This window comes from Lepidochelys kempii, chromosome 6, assembly GCF_965140265.1.
Source record: "Lepidochelys kempii isolate rLepKem1 chromosome 6, rLepKem1.hap2, whole genome shotgun sequence".
Taxonomy (NCBI): domain Eukaryota; kingdom Metazoa; phylum Chordata; order Testudines; family Cheloniidae; genus Lepidochelys; species Lepidochelys kempii.
The window spans coordinates 93,423,248-93,442,776 of record NC_133261.1 but is presented as its reverse complement, the minus strand read 5'-3'; the positions used below and the strand labels follow the sequence as shown (position 1 = coordinate 93,442,776).

At 44.3% G+C, this 19,529-nt stretch overlaps 1 protein-coding gene across 2 annotated transcripts in view; it reads left to right on the top strand.

Moving 5' to 3' along the window:
* SPTLC2 (serine palmitoyltransferase long chain base subunit 2) overlaps positions 1–19,529 on the top strand; it is a 120,860-nt gene that overhangs the window by 13,817 nt on the left and 87,514 nt on the right. For both annotated transcript variants that reach the window (XM_073349295.1, XM_073349296.1), the window contains exon 2: positions 9,817–10,011. In XM_073349295.1, the coding sequence (XP_073205396.1) occupies positions 9,817–10,011 (195 nt within the window). The remainder of the gene's footprint in view (positions 1–9,816; positions 10,012–19,529) is intronic.

The window sequence follows — 19,529 nt, the reverse complement described above, 5'->3', positions numbered from 1 at the left end:
ATTTGAAAATGTAGAAAACATCCAAAATATTTAAATAAATGGTATTTTATTATTGTTTAACAGCGTGATAAATGGTGATTTTTTTAATCGCTCAATTAATCACTTGACGGCCCTAATATATACAGCTGTTGAAATGCGGCAGAGCAGTATTTCTGAATGTTGGTGTCAGCATTTTAAAAATTTGCCTGCAAGTCTTGCTGCTGTGTGGTGTGTTCTGTGGGGCGGGTGTTTGTTCAGGAAAGCTTTCACTTAGTTGCTGTTTCAGACATGAATATGCTGATTTTGTTTCTGCAGAGACATCTCCTAAGAGGAGTTTGCTGAGAAATGCTTCTTTGGGAGCCACATCTTCATGAAAATTGAACAGTAAAGCTGGCAGTGGAAATCTTTTTCAGTGTACCAAGTTAACCACAGCAGCTGTGTAAAGCAGACTTATTTGGGATAAAAACCTAAGACTAAGATGTAGTAATTAAAAACAAATTGATTATAAAAACAGCCTTTCCACAACCCAGTGATCTGTAAAGAAGGCATTGAAGACACAATCACACTTTTTCAAATTTGTGTAGAGGTGCAAAATGCAAATACCGCTGGAAAATTTTTTAAAAAATCATGTTGCGTAAAGAGGGCATTGGGATTAGCTCATTCCTTACATAGCTAGAAATCCCATTGACTTCAGTGGACTTTTGCCCAGATAAGGACTTTAGGGTCTGGCCCTTACAGAGTATCTTTGGCAGGGTGTCAGAAGTTCATAGCACGTGCATTATAGTCTGATGTGTACATGGCACATGGATTATTAGAACAATTCCTTTCTAGCTCTTGTCAGATTGTGACATTTTGATACTGAATCAAAAAACATATGCAAACTAAGACAAGTTGGAGAAAGTTGGTTTGACATATTGCAGGCTACAGTGTCCTTTGAACGTGCTATTTTAATTGACAAGCTATCTTTCAAGAAGTCTCATTGAGATCGTTATTGCTTAGTGTGTGGGCACTCCTCACAAAGCATGACTTCCTTGCAAAAAAGACCCGCTCTCTTGTAGGGGGGAATTGCTTATTTGAAGACAAGTGTCTTGACAAAGTTTGTGCCAATTTAATTTTAAAAAAAATTTTGTTTTTAAAAAAACATAATTAAATTGGTAAGTGTAGAGTACAGTTTTATTGCTGAAAAAGTGTTTTTAGCTGGTTTCTGTCAACTTAAGTGTGTAGACTAAGACAAGTTTTATACAGATCATAGAATCATAGAATATCAGGGTTGGAAGGGACCCCAGAAGGTCATCTAGTCCAACCCCCTGCTCAAAGCGTGAGTGTCCACACAATGGTACAGACATCACTGAATTGATATAAAAATAACACCTTCAGTTATATCAGTACAGCTCTGTGCAGGCAGGCTTGGACATGGTTCAGTTTGGGTTTGTGCAAATGGGGTGAAAACATTTTGGTGGCAAATATAGTGGGGTTTTTGTTTTTTTGTGGGGTGTTTTTTTTTATTAAATGCTTTTCATATTTGAAGTCTCACTGACTAGATAGCTGCAGGAGTTAGGGATGGAGTTGACTGATGAAGTAAACACAATATTGCAGGAGGTATTGGCTTTGGGGTGCTGCTCAGTGAGAATTGCCATTTAATATTGCAATCCCTCTTGGAGCTGGCTCACTTGGCTGGCTTTTTAGCAAGTGATTGCCTTATAGACCTGGAGTGCCCCCTCCCCAATGCACTCCTCTGAGTTCTGCATGCCAGGAACTCTTCTGTCTATAAAAAAAAATATTTTGAATGCCGAAATCCTTCATATCATGCAGCTAAAAAGAAAATTGCCAGGCTCTTAGCGAAATCTCTGCAGTATGTGTGGTAGTAAGAAGCTAATACATTTTAATAAGATTCCAGGAAAGAGACTGTTCTAGCAGAAATGATCCTGTGGATGGGGGCATTTAAATAGAATCTGCCATTTTCAGCCTGTTCCTATTCCTGCCGGCAGAAAGGAGTGAAACCATCTCTTTAATGCAAAAAGTGATTGCATGGTATGTCTTGGACACCAGTAGTTAGTATAACCGCAGCCCTTTATTGTGCATTGCTTTCAGAGCAGCAGAAGGGAAAGCCCAGCCCTGCAACAAGATTAGGTTCAATGCTGAATTGTTCTACATCTTTTGTGTCCTCAAAAACCTTTATATAAATCTCCAATAAACTCCTCTTCCAACCCCTCTGTGTGACATCTTGGCTACTGACCTCCATTGCCTTCTTGTCATTTGGCCTCTTCCCCTCCAAATACTAACATGCAGTAGTTTTCTGCACACCATTTAAACCTTTCCAAAAACTTGCTGCTTGTGTCACCAGCCACCATCTGTTCCCCTCTTCTTCCACACCTCTTGCTCAAAGAGCTTAAACTGGTGCTTCGGGTGGTTCTCCTCAATTCCATCCTGGATCCAGTCCAGTCTGCCTTCTAGGTTCTCTATTCCACTGAATCTGCTGTTGCTAAGGTCCTGAAAGTCCCCCTTGGCGAGTCTGTATTCCACTCTCATGATCTACAATCTCTCTGAGGCTTCTGATACTGTGGACCACTCTCTCCTCAACATCCTGTCCAACCTCCTTGCTTTTAGTGGCATTGTCACCTACTTCAAACTGCTTCTTCAGCACCTCTTGCTTTCTTTGGTGGTCCCACACGATTCAGTTCTTGGTTCCTTCCTCTTCTCCTTCTATACTTCATACTTGGCAGGGCTTATCCTCGTACAGATCCAACAGTAATTTCTCTGCTGATGCCTCTCAAATGTTCTTCTCTATTTCTGTCCTGTTCCCTTTGGTCCAGTTTCAGCCTGTTTCTGATGCTTCCTCCTTTATGTCTCACTGACGTCTCCAGTTTTACCTGGTTCAATCACAGCTTGTTGCCTCCTAAACTAAAGCCTCTTCTCTTCATTTCTCCATGGCTGTTGACACTAATGTCATCCCAGTCAGTCTGGGATTGTTTGACTTCTCCCTGCCCTTCCTTTGCATATCGCTGTACCCAAATCCTGCCATTTCTTTCTCAGATTAAGCTCTTGCCCATCTTCCATGCTGCCCTGTTCAAGGAAAGACCTTCCTATCCAAGATGAGTATTAGCATCTCATTCAAATCCTTATATATTCCATTTCTTTCACAATGCCCTCAAGAAGTGATCTTATAATTAAGAAAACCAGCTAAGTCAGTAGTTCACAAACATTTGTACTGGTGACCCCTTTCACATAGCAAGTCTCTGAGTGCGACCCCCTCCTAATAAATTAAAACCAATTTTTAATATATTTAACACCATTATAAATGCTGGAGGCAAAGTGGGGTTTGAGGTGGAGGCTGACCGCTTGTGACCCCCTATGGGGTCCCAACCCCCAGTTTCAGAACCCCTGCTCTAAATTATCCCAACTTCTAGATTTTCCTGTGCAGCCCCTCTTCTGTGTCTCTTCTAGGCTGAAAGCTCTTCCGGGCAAGGGCAGCCTTTGTTTGTTACTGTACAGTATTGAGCACATTGTCGTTAAACAAATGCGTCTGGAAGAATGTGTTTATTTTAACTACATGTGGTAATTTAGTGTCAAAATATGGTCCTGTAAAGACAGGGACCCTTCCCAGAGACTGAGGACAAACTCAGAGGGAGGAAAGTTGGGAGGAATGTAACAAACCAGTGAAGTTATTGTTAATGTTGGTTTCATGGATTGCATTTTTGTTAACTTAATGAACACTGCAGTGAAGGGGAGTTTTCCAGGAAGTCACTAAATACCAAGAATTGCAAGGAGCTGCATTGAAGACCAGGAGATTAGCTGGAGGCTGCTAAGGGGCCTCTTAGGTTGGTGTCTTGAATGAATGGGGGCTGGAGTGGAGTTGTTAAGAACAGAGACCATTTGTTTTTGGTTAAGAATCTCTCATACAAACCATACAAGATCCCTACAGTCTTAGGGAGTAATTGAAAATAATTGCAGATGGGGCAGGGTCTGGGGTATAAGAAAGGGCAGGAAGGATTTGAGCATCTCAAGTTAGGAGGAATTAACTTTCTGCCTATGTAGATCTCTGAGGTCTTAGTCCTGCTAGCAGCTGACTGTTTTTTTTAAAGTATTATAAATTCACAAGTAAAACCTGACATTATTTGAAAGAGAAACTGTTCTTTAAAACACTAAGATTGTGTTCAGCAATATTGTGAGAAGCTCAGGCTACATGTATGCAACCTACACTACAAATGCAACCATGTCAGGGAGTTTGGTGACCTTGTGGTATGGACTAGGACTTTAACCATGTTTTGTAAAGGTCCAGACTGCTCCCAACTGTCGTGCAAACTGGAGTTGTGTTTGGAACCAGGTTAGGGGACAACAAAGTTGTAACTAGGCTCCCTGTATTTGTGGGACCTAACTTCTAGTTGTTTGTAACTAGCTAGTGAAATTATTGGCTCTACATGTGGCTTGTCTGTACACCAGGAGGTGGTTATTGTAGTTTCTACACTTGCTCGCAGTGTAGGCCAGCATGTAATTGCCTTCCTGTAAACAGCTTGTAATGCTTTTATTTTTGCAGAGTTGATGGGACCCCAACTGTGGTTTTGTAATCAAGTTGGCTGGTCATCTCTCCTCCCAGCTCTCTGTGCAGTAGGACTTCCCAGAGTAGTGGTGCTCCTCTGGGCAATGTTAGTAGGTCACGCTTTCCCCTGAATGCACTGACACAGACATGACTAGGTGAAGTGAAGGAAGTAGACACAAACTGGAGTGGCACACAGTTTTCCTGAATGGACACCACACAGCTGTGTATAATGGGACCAGATGAGTATATCCTGATTGCAAAACCGTGATTTTTCCTTGCATTGTGTATAGGACCTATGGTTTCAACATATCAGGTCCCAATCCTACTCACTCTAAAGTCAGTAGAAACACTCATTGATTTCTGTATGGCAAATTAGGCCTCTCGACCACACGCCAGCTTTTCTCTCTTGGGTTCTCAAAAGGAATTTGCTGCTCATGCGCAGTTGGCTTAGAGCTGAAGACACACGCATTTTTATTTGGAGGTTGGCTGTGCAGATGCAGAGACCCCTTTTTTCCCCATGAATGCTTCGTATCTAAACTTGGACCACAAACTTCCTTTCTAAGGGCAATTTTAAATTGTATTTATTTACATGCATTCATAATATGCTTGTTGAAATGTCTAAGGAATGTTTTTAATCAGTCTCTTTCTAGTCTTACAACGTTCAAACATGCTAATGTTGAGGGGGGAAAATTTTTTCCCCCTAAACTGACATATAAGCACAGTACTGTGCTTCCAAGCTGTGCTCTTGGCTTGGGTGGGTCTCCAACTGATGCAAATATCCCCAAAGATGATCCACCCACTGCATTCCTAAATGAAACTTCTGTGTTCTGGAAGTACAGACAATGGTACTGTGATTTCTCTGGTTCTTGTTCCAATATGGCAGTTGTCAGAAAGAACAGGCCTCTTTAAAGTTTTACAGATTGTGATTATTGCAGCCTTGTTGATGTGATACTTTCATTTAAAATTTGATGTCGAGATTTTTTTTCCCCAAACAGATAAAACCTTTGCCACTGGCCAGAATTTTGTTCTCATACTTGTTGGGTCTAGCCTTTCATTTCTTTCCCAAGTTACTGCTGCCTCAACTGGCAAAGACTGAGATTAAAGGCTCGTTTGTGATAGACTAACTCTTGGGACTTCAGTATGAAGTTGTTACATTGATCCTTCTGCGGCTGTGGCTGACAGAGGCATCAGCCATTAAATAGTTAACTGTGTACATTATAGGCATGCATATATATTTCCTGTCCTGTCTTACTGAACGTTGGACAACGGTACGTTTCAGATTTCCTGACCTATGTGTTTGTCTTTAGACAACAGTGCGGACATGTCAGTAGAAGTCTGCCTATTGTGCTTTTTTCCACAATGGGTCATACTCGCCGCAACCCTTTCTTGATGGGTGGATGTGCCTGCTATTCACTTCTTGTCTGAGGGTTGTAGCTGTATTTCCGCTATTGGCAACTATCAAATATCTGTCCAAAAATACATGCCTCATACTTGGCTGGAGGCTCCAGAGAGATTTTGGCCACTTTCTCCACTCCTTCAGTGTCCTTGTATTGTCCATGTTGTCAAGGTGGTGTTACTGTGAATACAGGCACTTACTGGTAGCAAATGTCTCTTCTGTATCCCACCTTCTTGCTAGTCTCCCAGCTACTCCCACATATACCCAGAGACATCTGTCGTATCACACTAGGATCTAAGCACTTTTTCAGAATTTATATTCCAATATGTAGCCTAAACCTGGATGTTCCTGCTAGTACTGTCTCTTTCCCAATGCAGAGAAGGAGGTGGTGGTGTGGAAGCTATGGCAAAGAGATGGATCTTAGTTTGTCTGAAAGCAATAAGGTTTGTGGTCCTTTTTATCCCATGCCATGATTCTGGGCCCAGCCCCTTGAGAAGGCTCTATCTTCCACACTCACAAGTATCTTTCCTTGACTCTTTGGAGTACTGATGTCAAGTTAGGTGTGGTGGCCCAGGCTTTCTACTTTCTGACTGGTCTATTGGCTTTGAAGATCAAGACCTGGATGTTAGACTTAGTCCAAAATTCTTTCCGGGATCAGTGTAGTAGTTAAAATTCAGTACTGTGCTCACAACATCCCATGTTGATGAGCAGGTTTCCTGCTCTGATTTGTACCAGCTGAAGCTTGTTTGTTCAGTCCAGTCTTATTTGCAGGCATTGTGCATTGCAGTAATCAGCCCTGGAGAGCATGAATCAGTGGATCACTATAGCTAAGTTTTAGTTTTTCATGACTAGATGGAGTCTCTTGGTCAGCCTTTGTCAAACATTTCGGTGCTAGGGGGATACATACTTGTGGGGAAGCATAATATTTATGATCCAGTTAGAGCAGAGGTGGGCAAACTATGGCCCACAGGTCATATCTGGTCCGCGGGACCGTCCTGCCTGGCCTGAGCTCCTGGCCAGGGAGGCTAGCCCCCGGCTCCTCCCCCGCTGTCCCCCCTCCCCTGCAGCCTCAGCGCGGCGCAATGCCAGTGCTCTGGCCCACCGCTCCTACCGGGCCAGGCCAGGCCAGGTGGCAGCATGGCTGCGAGCTGCCGCTCTGAGTGGCGTGGTAAGGGGGTGGGGGGTTGGGTTGGATAAGGGGCAGGGGGTGCCAGGGGCAGTCAGGGGACAGGGAGCAGGGGATGGTTGGATGGGGCGGAGGTTCGGGGGGGGGGGTGGTCAGGGGATGGGAAGCAGGGGGGTTGGATAGGAGGTGGGGTCCCGGGGGGCAGTTAGGGGCAGGGATGTGGATAGGGGTCAGGGTAGTCAAGGGGCTGGGGGGAGGGAGGGGTTGGATAGGGGGTGAGGTCCTGGGGGCAGTAAGGGGACAAGGAGCAGGGGAGGTTGGATGGGTCGGTGGTTCTGAGGGGGGCAGTCAGGGGGCGGGAAGTTGGAGGGGGCGGATGGGGGCAGGGTCCAGGCTGTTTGGGGAGGCACAGCCTTCCCTACCCAGCCCTCCATAAAGTTTCACAACCTGGATGTGGCCCTCGGGCCAAAAAGTTTGCCCACCCCTGAGTTAGAGGTTTCCAAGACAGGGAATCAGTAGTTCTGTGTGTTACAAAATTCATCTTTCAGCATTTATGCTGTTGATGCATTGCAGGTCACCTAGTATGGGGACAGTGAAACTAGAGTTCAGTTTCGTTTCTTGCATTTCCTGACCTAGACCGGGAAGGCTTGTATCAAACAAACTGGGTTTGCTGAGCTCTTTGGTCAAGTGGGTCTTTAAAAGTGGCTGGAAGGAGAATGGCATCTGGAGTGGGTGAAAAAACGAAGTAGAAATTGAAAATTTAGGGTACAGTACAGGGATACGTGGCTGGGGTGTTGTAAAAAGAGCTCAGATGTGGGTGCTTTTAAAGTGAAGATAAGAAGCCCTCACTTCTTGAAGTGGATGTGACATGGTCCTTTACCCTTTTTATACCACCCTCATCCAAGAATCTTAAAGTGCTTTACAGAATTAAATCTCAAAGCTGTTCTCGGGGGGGGGGGGTAGCTCTGTGTTATCCCCACTGTGCAGATTGGGAAACAGACACAGAGGAAGTGTCTTGCTAGGGAAACACAGCAAATCAATGGCAGAGCTGAGAATAGAACCCTGGTGTCCTGACTCCCATTCCTATGCTCTAGCCAAAAGGCCCTTACTTCCATGGTATAGGATGGGAAGCCAGATGTGGTCTTGGAGAAAGAGGAAGATCTGTACTGGCACCAGAGTTTTGCAGTTCTGCTAAGTGTTCTGCATCTTTCTGCAAATAGATCGGGTGAAAATCTTGTGCCAAAAGAGTATTGCATTCCAAATACTCTTTCTCCTAGAAGGCGGAGCACTGGCTGGGGACACAGGAAATTATGGGTTCTGGTTTTGTCTCTTCTACTGACTGGTGGAGTTTCTGTGCCGTTCACAACCATACTGCTGGCCAGGGCCTCGTATCCCTAACCTGGCGGCCAGTTTTGTTTGCCCATTTTAAAATGGGTAACATTGCACAAGGTCATTTTGGCAGATCTGGGAATAGAATCTTGGTCTCTAGTATGGCAGACCCAAGTCTCACCCACCTCCTCACAATGGCTTTCTGAACAAATATGCCAAATGTTTATGCTTGACTAGGTCTGTAACCACTGCTCTAACCACTAGACAGCTTTGCTCCCAGAGCCTGGAGTAAAACCTAGGAATCCTGATACCTGACATCCCCATCTTGTCTCATAAGTAGTTGTACAACATATTGGTAAAAGTGTCTCTGGCCTCCCTCGAGGGGCTGGCTCATGTAGAGGGTAATAGCCTATTCCTTCAATTGGTTACTACTCCAGTTCAAGCGGAAGAAGTCTGTGCTGTATATCTAAAGGCCCAGAGTTTAAACTCTGCTCGTGGTCATGTGGGGAGAAATAGTTTGTAATTAAAGACCGTATACCCAAAAAGGGGCCGAATTAAGATTGCATGGGTAACATCAGTGCTGGCATTTCAGTGTGTGTGTGTTTGTTTTTTTTATATGCTTGCTTTTGCAACTGTAAGTCTAACACAGGTTTTTTATATGCGAAAGACCTCCTAAGTAGCACTTACTGAGGGACAGGTGCCTTAAAATATTGCAAGTGAGCTACAGAGCCTTTTACCTGTAGGTCACCAGTTTGAACCCAGTCCTGTTCAGTAGGGACTGAAAGCTGTTCTCACCTAATATGGAAGTTGGCTGATTCCTACACTGGGATGAGTTTGAATCTTGGTTCCAGCTCTGACATCACAAGTTCACCACCATTATTTGTACTAATGAGCAGATTTGTCAAAGAATTATTTGAGTCGTAAGGACTGAACTAACATCATCCCTTTCACCAGCAGAAGTAGTCTTTCTCCTCCCTCACCCTCATCAAGGCTGAACTATGCTGGCAGGACAGTGTGTGTGGGAAGCTTGCCCTGGTGTTGCCCTATATATAGATAGATGTCGTTCACCAGGGTTTTCAATCTGGCAGTCACCCTTTCAACTGGGACTAAATTCACACATCTGAGATGATGTTGATGGTTATATGCAAAAATTTAATGTGCTAATTTACATAACTTGTATAAAATGTCACACTGAGTTGCACAAAACTTGGACATGCTGGAAGCAAAAGAGAAGATGAAGCTGAGGCTAATAGTTGGGGATAGTGTCCTTTATCAAGAGTGGTTGTCATTAATGCTTGACCCAGGCTGAAAATGCTTGGTTCTTTGAACTGAGTAAAAATCTTGCCCCAATACCGCTGGACATCTCTAATCTAGCAGCACTCTCTGAAAACAGATTTTTTTTTTTCCATTCTAGTAACTTCTAATTCCAGTTTTAACCTTCTATCCTAGATTCATCACATTGCCCACAATGGAGGATTATATAAAAGACCCTTTAATGAAGTTTTTGAGGAAACACCAATGCTGGTTGCTGTGCTGACGTATGTGGGCTACGGTGTCCTCACCCTCTTTGGGTATCTGCGAGACTTTCTGCGACACTGGAAGATCGAGAAGTGTCACCATGCATCAGAGAGAGAGGAACAGAAGGTAGTTGCTGGACAGGCAGGGGTGGGATTTGAGCTGGTGTGCAGTGGCATGTCAGCCAGTAGTACCAATTTATAATGTATCTATTTCTAGCCCAAATGGGTGCAAAAAGAACCTGCCAATATAGCCTTTGCACAGCTGGTTGGAGTAATATGTAAACAGCTTGAAACAATAGCACTGAGGTGCTAATTAATTACCTCATAATCTCAATGAGGTGTTAACTCTGGGGCCCACTGATGACCATTTTAATGTCCACACTGGTGACTGTTTCATTGTCCACCACGTTAACAGAAATATCCAGTTCCTCTGAAATTGAAGATAGAGCACTGATTTATGCCACTGAGGATCTGGCCTTGTATTTGCATCTGTAGTAAACAAAAGGCAATACAGGGAGAAAGCATAGGAATAACTGTCAAACTACTGAGGAAATAATTTTTCTTCCAATAAAAGGCTCTAGAATTAGGGGGTCAAATATTGCTTTTGAGTTAATGTTCAGTGTGATTTATTTTCATCAAGTGAGGATTAGAGTAGGGTAGCTAAAGTACATGGGCAAACGTGGCCCATAGCTGCTCTAACCTTCAGTATAGAAGATTTATTGGTCATGAATCACACTCTGTATTCTTCACTGGATGTTCTCATCAATGTGCTTCATTGCATGCTGGGTTCTGTAGTCTCCCTGTGTCTCGTCTCTGTTAAAATGGGGGCTGCTACAAGCTCCTTTGTTCTGTGCAACAGTGGAGTTTAAGATGCTTTTCTGTGGAGTATCATTACATAAACTCAGTATGCTTCCTGCCAGGAAGGATGAATAAAACTCCTGTCTCTTTTCTTTCTATCCCCCTGCTCCCCCCATGCCCCAGTTTAAATGTACTTTATTAAGTTATTAAAAGTGTATGCACCTAATAATGCATATGAAATATGATTGCTGTCCTGCAGAATGTGGAATGCAGTTTCAGGCATGACTAAAGGGGATACTCAATCTGCAGGTAGGAGCTGAGGTGGGAAGGACTGGGGTTACAGCATTGAGGTTGGTTACTCAGTGAACGCTAGTGCACAATACAGGGGGATTATCCTGAATATCTATAACTAAAGGGGGAGTGGGCAAACTCTTTTGGCCCGAGGGCCACATCAGGGTTGCGAAACAGTATGGAGGGCTGGGTAGGGAAGGCTGTGCCTCCCCAAACAGCCTGGCCTCTGCCCCCTCCCACTTCCCACCCCCTGTCCCTAACTGCCCCCCAGGACCCCACCCCCTGTCCCTAACTGCCCCCCAGGACCCCACCCCCTGTCCAATCCCACCCCCTATCCAACCCCCCCTGGTTCCCTGCCCCTTATCCAACCCCCCCCCCCAGCCCCTTCCCCTTACCATGCCACTCAGAGTGGCAGGACAGGCTTGTTCGAAGGCTTGGGAGATGGGTGGCTTGCCCGCATAGCAGCGTTGCTGCGGGGGAGGGGCCGGGGACTAGCCTCCCTGGCCAGGAGCTCAGGGGCCGGGCAGGATGGTCCTGTGGGCCGTAATTTGCCCACCCCTGAACTAAAGAGATACTGAATTAGGATTCCCTTACTTCAGACATAATGTATATTTAGAATTTCTGTCCTGAGAGTTGTCCTTCAGCCTAAATTCTTAATGTTTCCCTGAAATGCGTTTGTTTTGGGAGATAACTGGTGACTTGAAGCCCTTTGGGAGAGTGTATGTGGAGGATGGCCTTGGGAGCCATTCCTCAGTATGGTGGATATGGATCTTGGGTTGGGTCATGAGTTGCAGATAAGATATGCCCCTTTTCTATCCACTTTTATACTGTTCATGACATCTTTGTGGGTGAGTTTGGTGAGAGATTCGGGGTTTTTTTTTGTTTTTTCTTTTTTTTTAAAGAGGAATCCATTTATGGTTGGTTGTGAAGGGAGGATCAGGGCATGTGGTACAATACACTATAAAAATGGAAACTCCCTTTAAAAAATGTTACCAGTGTTGATGAAATGCTGACCTGGTGCACTTCCTCACATTCATACCTAGATTGGAGTAGCTGCTCGTACTATAAGGTGAACTTAGTTGAGTGCACGTGACTTCGGGAACAAGTTGTGAGCTGCAAGTACTAGACCAGGGATGGGCAAACTACGGCCCGCGGGCTAGATCCAGCCCCTCAGGGCTTTGGATCCAGCCTGCAGGATTGCCCCCTATGGTGCCGCAGGCCCTGCATCACTCTCAGAAGTGGCCAGCACCATGTCCTTGGGACCCCAGTGGGGGTCAGAGGCCTCTGTGTGTTGCCCTTGCTTCCAGGCACCGCCCCCCCTGCAGCTCCCATTGGCCGGGAACGGGGAACCACAGACAATGGTAGCCTCGGGGAAGGTGCCTGGAGGCGTGGAAAGGGTAGCACATGGAGCCCTGTGCCCGCCCGCACCCCCCCGCCGTGGCTGTGCAGGGACATAGTTCCGGCCGCTTCCCAGAGTGGCGTGGCGTGGGGCCAGGGCAGGCATGCAGGGAGCCGCTTTAGGTAAGCGGCACCGGGCCAGAGTCCGAACCCCTCCTGCACCCCAACTCCCTGCTCTGAGCCTCCTGTCTGCACCTCGCACCCTTCCTCTGCCCCAGTCCCTTGCCCAGAGCCCATTCCTGCACACCGCACTCCCTCCCACACCCCAACCCCCTGCCCCGGCCCTGCATATAATTTTCCCACCCAAATGTGGCCCTCGGCCCAAAAAGTTTGCCCACCCCTGTGCTAGGCTGTGCATCAGGCTCCCTCAATCTGCCTAGAAGTTTGGGAGAGCAAGCTGTAATGAACCTGATGTAGAAACCAGTTTCACCTTGTGGGTTAAGATAGTTATTGAACACCATTTTGAAGCAGTGTCCCTTTAAGAAATTTCAAGTATTTAATCTTTCAGCATCCTGATTACTTGCCCAGTTGACTCACAGTGGCAAAGAATGGACTTTCTTGCGTAGAGAGGAAGTGACTCTCATTTTATAATTGAAACTTGTATCATTATGCAAGTAAGTCAAAGTGCTTGACAGAGGCAGTTGGCCTAAAATAGTCTCTCCCAGCCTTGTTGCATCTAACTGTATGGAAATGAGAATCTTTTTATTCTCTTCATGCAGATACAAGAGACTGGCAGGTTAAACAAAGCATTGCATTTAGATTTCTGAAGTAATACTTTGTTAATGTTTGTAAGTTACTTGGGAGATGAACAGCACAACATATGGGGATAGGAAGTGTTTGGAAGATCCTGCTGTCTAGGTGACCAGTGTGCAATGAGTTTATTATATGTAGTTATTAGTCATAATGTTTGCAATGCTTTATACAATAAACCCTATCTTAAACAACCACCCAAGGGGTGAGCAAAAGAAGATTGCTTAGTATAGGTGGCCATTTAATGGAAGATTGAACAAACTTGTACTGGAAATCATGGGTTTACTTCAAAGTGGCTGTGTAATATGGTTGTATTTCCTAGTTCATTGTAGTTTATAGGGGCATGGTCTGGAATTAGATCCAAAATGTAATAGTTTTGAAAAAATAAATGAGTACTAATAGAAATATTAACTTTTCACCTGGAAAAAAATAATAAAACTATGTCCTCTGCCACCTACCATTTCAGCTTTGTGGTAGTGCACAGAACCAGAAAGTGACTAGATTAATTTGGATTTTCAAACCTGTTTTTTAGTTTGACAGTATCCTTTGGCTTGCCTACAGTATCCTTGGACTTATTGCAGGGGGAATTAATAACACTCCAGATAAGCCTGAAATCCTCTCACTGCTGCTTATATACAGCTCACAAATGGAGGAAGCCTTGTAAATTTTGTTTCTAGCTTCCTTTAAAATATATCCAACTGACATTTCCCTGGTAACTGCTGTTATGAAACACATCCTCTGAGGACAATTAGCAGCTTGTTCTAGGGCATTTAAACTGTTGAATTTTTGGTAGCCTTTATCAGCTTGAAGGAAGCCTGTCCATGTCTAACATGCAGTAGCACATACCTTTGGAGCTTACAGCAAACCTTCCCAGTAACTGTGTAAGTTAAATCTGGAAAACCCATATTGTACTTGATAAGTAGGATTGAATGTTATTCCCATCTAAAAGTGACCTGTATGTGACTGACTACTCTGTCCCTGGGAATCGGAAGACCTATGGTGGTGGTTGGTGCAAAGCTAGATAGGTAATTGGTGTTAATTTCTTTTAAGCTCCAAAGAAAGGGTGGTGATAAAAACCAGCTGCAGGGTATGCTCTGCAGGGTTGGTCTGTTCTTCCCTCTGAGCTAATAGGTTTACCCTGGGGGAGCTGTACTGGAGATAAAAGTTCTCCTAGAGGTGAGGAGGGTGGCAATGTTTGTTGTTAGTTGGGAGACTCCATTTTGAGTCAGGTTGACAGGGCTCACTAGCCCCTTTCCTAGTAGACTTTGACCAGGTGTCTAAACAGCCTGTTTCAGCTTTGAAAGATTGAGTTTTGCCCTGGCTGAGGCCTTTACCAGGCTGAAAAGATTTTTGTTCAGGTTAGACAAAGGGCTTGTCTACACAAGAGATTTTTCCAGTACTATTATATCTGTCTAGTTAAATTACTATGGATAAATCAGTACAACCTCCCCAGGTGGAGACATTTATTCCAGAAGAAGAGTGGCTTTTTTGGCTTAGCTTAAACTATTTTCAAAGCAACATAAACTAACGTGGAAAAAGGCACTCTGATACTGAAATATAGATGTTCTCACGGGAAGTTATGCTGGTATAACTAACAGTTTAAATTCATACACTACTTCTTACTGGTATAACTTTCCCATGTAAACCAGACCAAGGGTTTGTTCTGACTCTGGGTTTTTTACTTTATCTGGGAGCTATATTCTTATGAAGTTGCTATGGGAGTTTGATAAGTGAAGTAACTTCAGTTACTATGGAACCTAAAACTAAAAAATAAAAAAAAATTTCTCCTATATTTGTAATGCTCCTGTGTGTCTTTCTGCTTCTGTGCCCTTCACAACATCTGAGGGCAAATGTGAGCCTAGTATGGTAAGAAAACTGAATACAGATTAAAATCTCACCCTCAGAGCTGTTTCAATAAGCTACTATCACAGACCGGACACCTTCCTAGTCTGGGCACAATCTTTCCCCTGGTACAGCCCTTGTTCCAGCTTAGGTAGTAGTTAGGGAATTTCTCATGACTGCAGCCCCCTTTGTTCTGTTCCATCCCCTTATATAGCTTTTGCACAAGGCAGGAATCCTTTGTCCCCTCTGGGTTCCCACCCCTCCTTCTAAATGGAAAAGCATCACGTTAAAGATAGATTCCAGTTCAGGTGACATGATCACATGTCACTGTAAGACTTCATTACCCACTTGCTAGTACACAGGAAGCTTACAAGTAAACAGAGTCATCTACAGTCAATTGTCCTGGTTAATAGCAGGTATCAAGATTCCAAACCACCATTAATGGTCCACACTTTGCATAATTACAATAGGCCCTCAGATTTATATTTCATATTTCTAGTTTCAGATACAAGAGTGATCCATTTATACAAATAGAATGACCACATTCAGTAGATTATAAGCCTTGTAGTGATGTCTTACAAGAGGCCTTTTGTAGGAAGCATATTCCAGTTACATTATATTCACACTTATTAGCATATTTTCGTAAACTCATATAGAGTGCAACGTCACACCAGTTCCCTGTGTTCTCTGCCTTATTCCCAGCAAAATAAGTCCACCTAAGGAGACATACTTTGCTTCTCTACTCTAAGACAAGTACACTGCCTGTAATTGCTACAGTTACAAGCTACCACATCCTTCTTTCTAAGCAAACATATTTCATTCTTAAAGTCAAAGCAATGCAGAGGAAATAGTTTTAAAATAATAAAAGAACTTCCATGCATGCTAATAAGCTTACCAGAGATCGCTCCAGCTGCAAAATAGGCTCTGGAAGGGGCAGCCTTCAGACTCTACCAGGGCTTTTACTGTGGTTTCGAGTTCATCACACCCTTTGTTCTGAACAAGGAAAAACCCATGACTCTGAGTCACTCATTTATCCAGTCTGCCTTTTTGAAGAGACCTTGTATAGGTTATCCACTGGACAATGGATCTCTTCTCGAAGTGCAGCTTCGAAAGGATGGATTTGAAGGAGGGCTGTCAAGCAATTAAAAAAATGAATCATGCGATTAACAACAATAATAAAATACACAAATATTTTAAAAAATGGTATGTTTTCTAAGTTTTCAAATATATTGACTTAAATTACAATGCAGAATACAAAGTGTACATTGCTCACTTTATATTTATTTTTCATTACAAATATTTGCACTGTAAAAAACAAGACATAGTACTTTTCAATTCACCTCATACAAGTACTGTAGTGCAGTCTGTTTATCATGAAAGTTATATTTACAAAAGTAGAATTATGTAAAAAAAAAAAACAACCCAGAAACCTGCATTCAAAAATAAAACAATGTAAAATTTTAGAGCCAATGGCTCAGACAAACAAGTTTATTTACATTTTCAGGAGATAATGCTGTTCTCCTCTTATTTACAATGTCACCGGAAAGTGAGAACAAGCATTGGTATGGCACTGTTGTAGTCAGCACTGCAAGGTACTTACGTCCAGATATGCTAAACATTTGTATGCCCCTTCATGCTTTGGCCACCATTCCAGAGGGCATGCTGATAGCACTTGTTTAAAAAATAATGCATTAAATTTGTGACTGAACTCCTTGGGGGAGAATTGTATGTCCCCATCTCTGTTTAACCCGCATTCTGCCACATATTTCATGTTATAGCAATCTCAGATGATGACCCAGCACATGTTCATTTTAAGAACATTTTCACTGCAGATTTCACAAAGCACAAAGAAGGTACCAATCTGAGATTTCTAAAGATAGCTACAGCACTCAATCCAAGGTTTAAGAATCTGAAGTACCGTCCAAAATCTAAGAGGGACGAGGTGTGGCGCATGCTTTCAGAAGTCTTAAAAGAGCAAAACACTGATGCGGAAACTACAGAACCCAAACCACCAAAAGAGAAAATCAACCTTCTGCTGGTGGCATCTGTCAAGGTTCCTCCCCAACTCTGAACTCTAGGGTACAGATGTGGGGACCTGCATGAAAAACCTCCTAAGCTTATCTCTACCAGCTTAGGTCAAAACTTCCCCAAGGTACAAAATATTCCACCCGTTGTCCTTGGACTGGCCGCTACCACCACCAAACTAATACTGGTTACTGGGGAAGAGCTGTTTGGACGCGTCCTTCCCCCCAAAATACTTCCCAAAACCTTGCACCCCACTTCCTGGACAAGGTTTGGTAAAAAGCCTCACCAATTTGCCTAGGTGACTACAGACCCAGACCCTTGGATCTTAAGAACAATGAACAATCCTCCCAACACTTGCACCCCCCCCTTTCCTGGGAAATGTTGGATAAAAAGCCTCACCAATTTGCATAGGTGACCACAGACCCAAATCCTTGGATCTGAGAACAATGAAAAAGCATTCAGTTTTCTTACAAGAAGACTTTTAATAAAAATAGAAGTAAATAGAAATAAAGAAATCCCCCCTGTAAAATCAGGATGGTAGATATCTTGCAGGGTAATTTAGATTCAAAAACATAGAGAACCCCTCTAGGCAAAACCTTAAGTTACAAAAAAGAGACACAGACAGAAATAGTTATTCTATTCAGCACAATTCTTTTCTCAGCCATTTAAAGAAATCATAATCTAACACATACCTAGCTAGATTACTTACTAAAAGTTCTAAGACTCCATTCCTGGTCTATCCCCGACAAAGACAGACACACAGACCCTTTGTTTCTCTCCCTCCTCCCAGCTTTTGAAAGTATCTTGTCTCCTCATTGGTCATTTTGGTCAGGTGCCAGCGAGGTTACCTTTAGCTTCTTAACCCTTTACAGGTGAGAGGAGCTTTCTCCTGGCCAGGAAGGATTTCAAAGGGGTTTACCCTTCCCTTTATATTTATGACAGCATCTGTCTCAGATAATGAAAATGAACATGCATTGGTCCACTCTGCTTTGGATTGTTGTTGAGCAGAACCCATCATCAGCATGGATGCATGTGCCCTGGAATGGTGGTTGAAGCATGAAGGGACATAGGAATCTTTAGTGCATCTGGCATGTACATATCTTGCGATGCCAGCTACAATAGTGCCATGAGAATGCCTGTTCTCACTTTCTGGTGGTGCTATGAGCAAGAAGTGGGCAGCATTATCTTCTGCAAATGTAAACAAACTTGTTTGTCTGAGCAATTGGCTGAACAAGAAGTAGGACTGAGGGGTTTGCAGGCTCTAAAGTTTTACATTGTATTATTTTTGAATGCAGGTGCGTTTTTTACATAATTCTACTTTTGTAAGTTCAACTTTCATGATAAACAGATTGCACTACAGTACTCGTATGAGGTGAATGGAAAAATACTATTTCTTTATCATTTTTACAGTACAAATATTTGTAATCTATACACTTTGATTTCAGTTAAACACAATACAATATATATGAAAATGTTTTTCTACATTCAAAATATATAATAAATTTCAGTTGGTTTTCTATTGTTACAGTGCGATTAAAACTGTGATTATTTGTGATTAAATTTTTTTGAGTTAATCACATGAGTTAACTGTGATTCATTGACAGCCCTAATTTGAAGTAGGTCATTTGCATTCCTTACACCCCCAAGTATTTGCTAGGAAATCCACTCCACACGTATTGTCCCAAAAAGTCCTTTGAAGTTCCTAAACCAGCAGTGGGCATACTTTTTGTCTCAAGGGCCACATCTGGGTATGGAATTGTATGGTGGGCCATGAATGCTCACAAAGTTAGGGTGCAGGAGGGGGTGCGGGCTCTGGGTGGGGGTGCAGGCTCTGGGGTGGGGCCAGAAATGAGGCAGTGAGGCTGTGGGAGGGGTCTCCAGGCAGGGGGTTGGGGTGCGGGAGGGGGGGTGAGGGCTCCAGCTAGAGGTGTGGGCTCTGGGGTGGGGCTGGGGATGAGAGGGTTGGGGTGTAGGGGTGGGTGCTCTAGGCTGGAACTGAGGGATTTGGAGTGTGGGAGGGGGCTCCGGCTGGGGCAGGGGATTTGGGGCACTGTGGGAGGGGGTGAGGGCTCTGGCTGGGGTGCAGGCTTTGGGATGGGGCTGGGGATGAGGGGTTTGGGGTGCAGGAGGGTGTTCTGGGCTGGGATCGAGGGCTTTGGAGGGCGAGAGTGGGATCAGGGCTGGAGCAGGGTGTTGGGGTGCGGGAGGGGCTCAGGGGTGCAGGCTCCAGGTGGTGCTTATATCCAGCAGCTCCCAGAAGTAGCGGCATGTCCCCTCTCTGGCTCCTATGTGGAGGCACAGCCAGGTTGCTCCGTGTAGTTCCTGGCCAATGGGAGCTGCAGGGGTGGCGCTTGGAGCGCGAGAGCGTGTGGAGCTTCCTGGCTTCCCCTATGCTCAGGAGCTGGTGAGGGGGACATGCCGCTGCTCCCAGGAGCCGTGCAGAGCGGCCCCTGACCCCACTCCCTGGCTGGAGAGTGGGAGCGGGGCAAGCCCCAGACCCCGCTCCCCAGCGGGAGCTCGAGGGCCGGATTAAATCAGCTG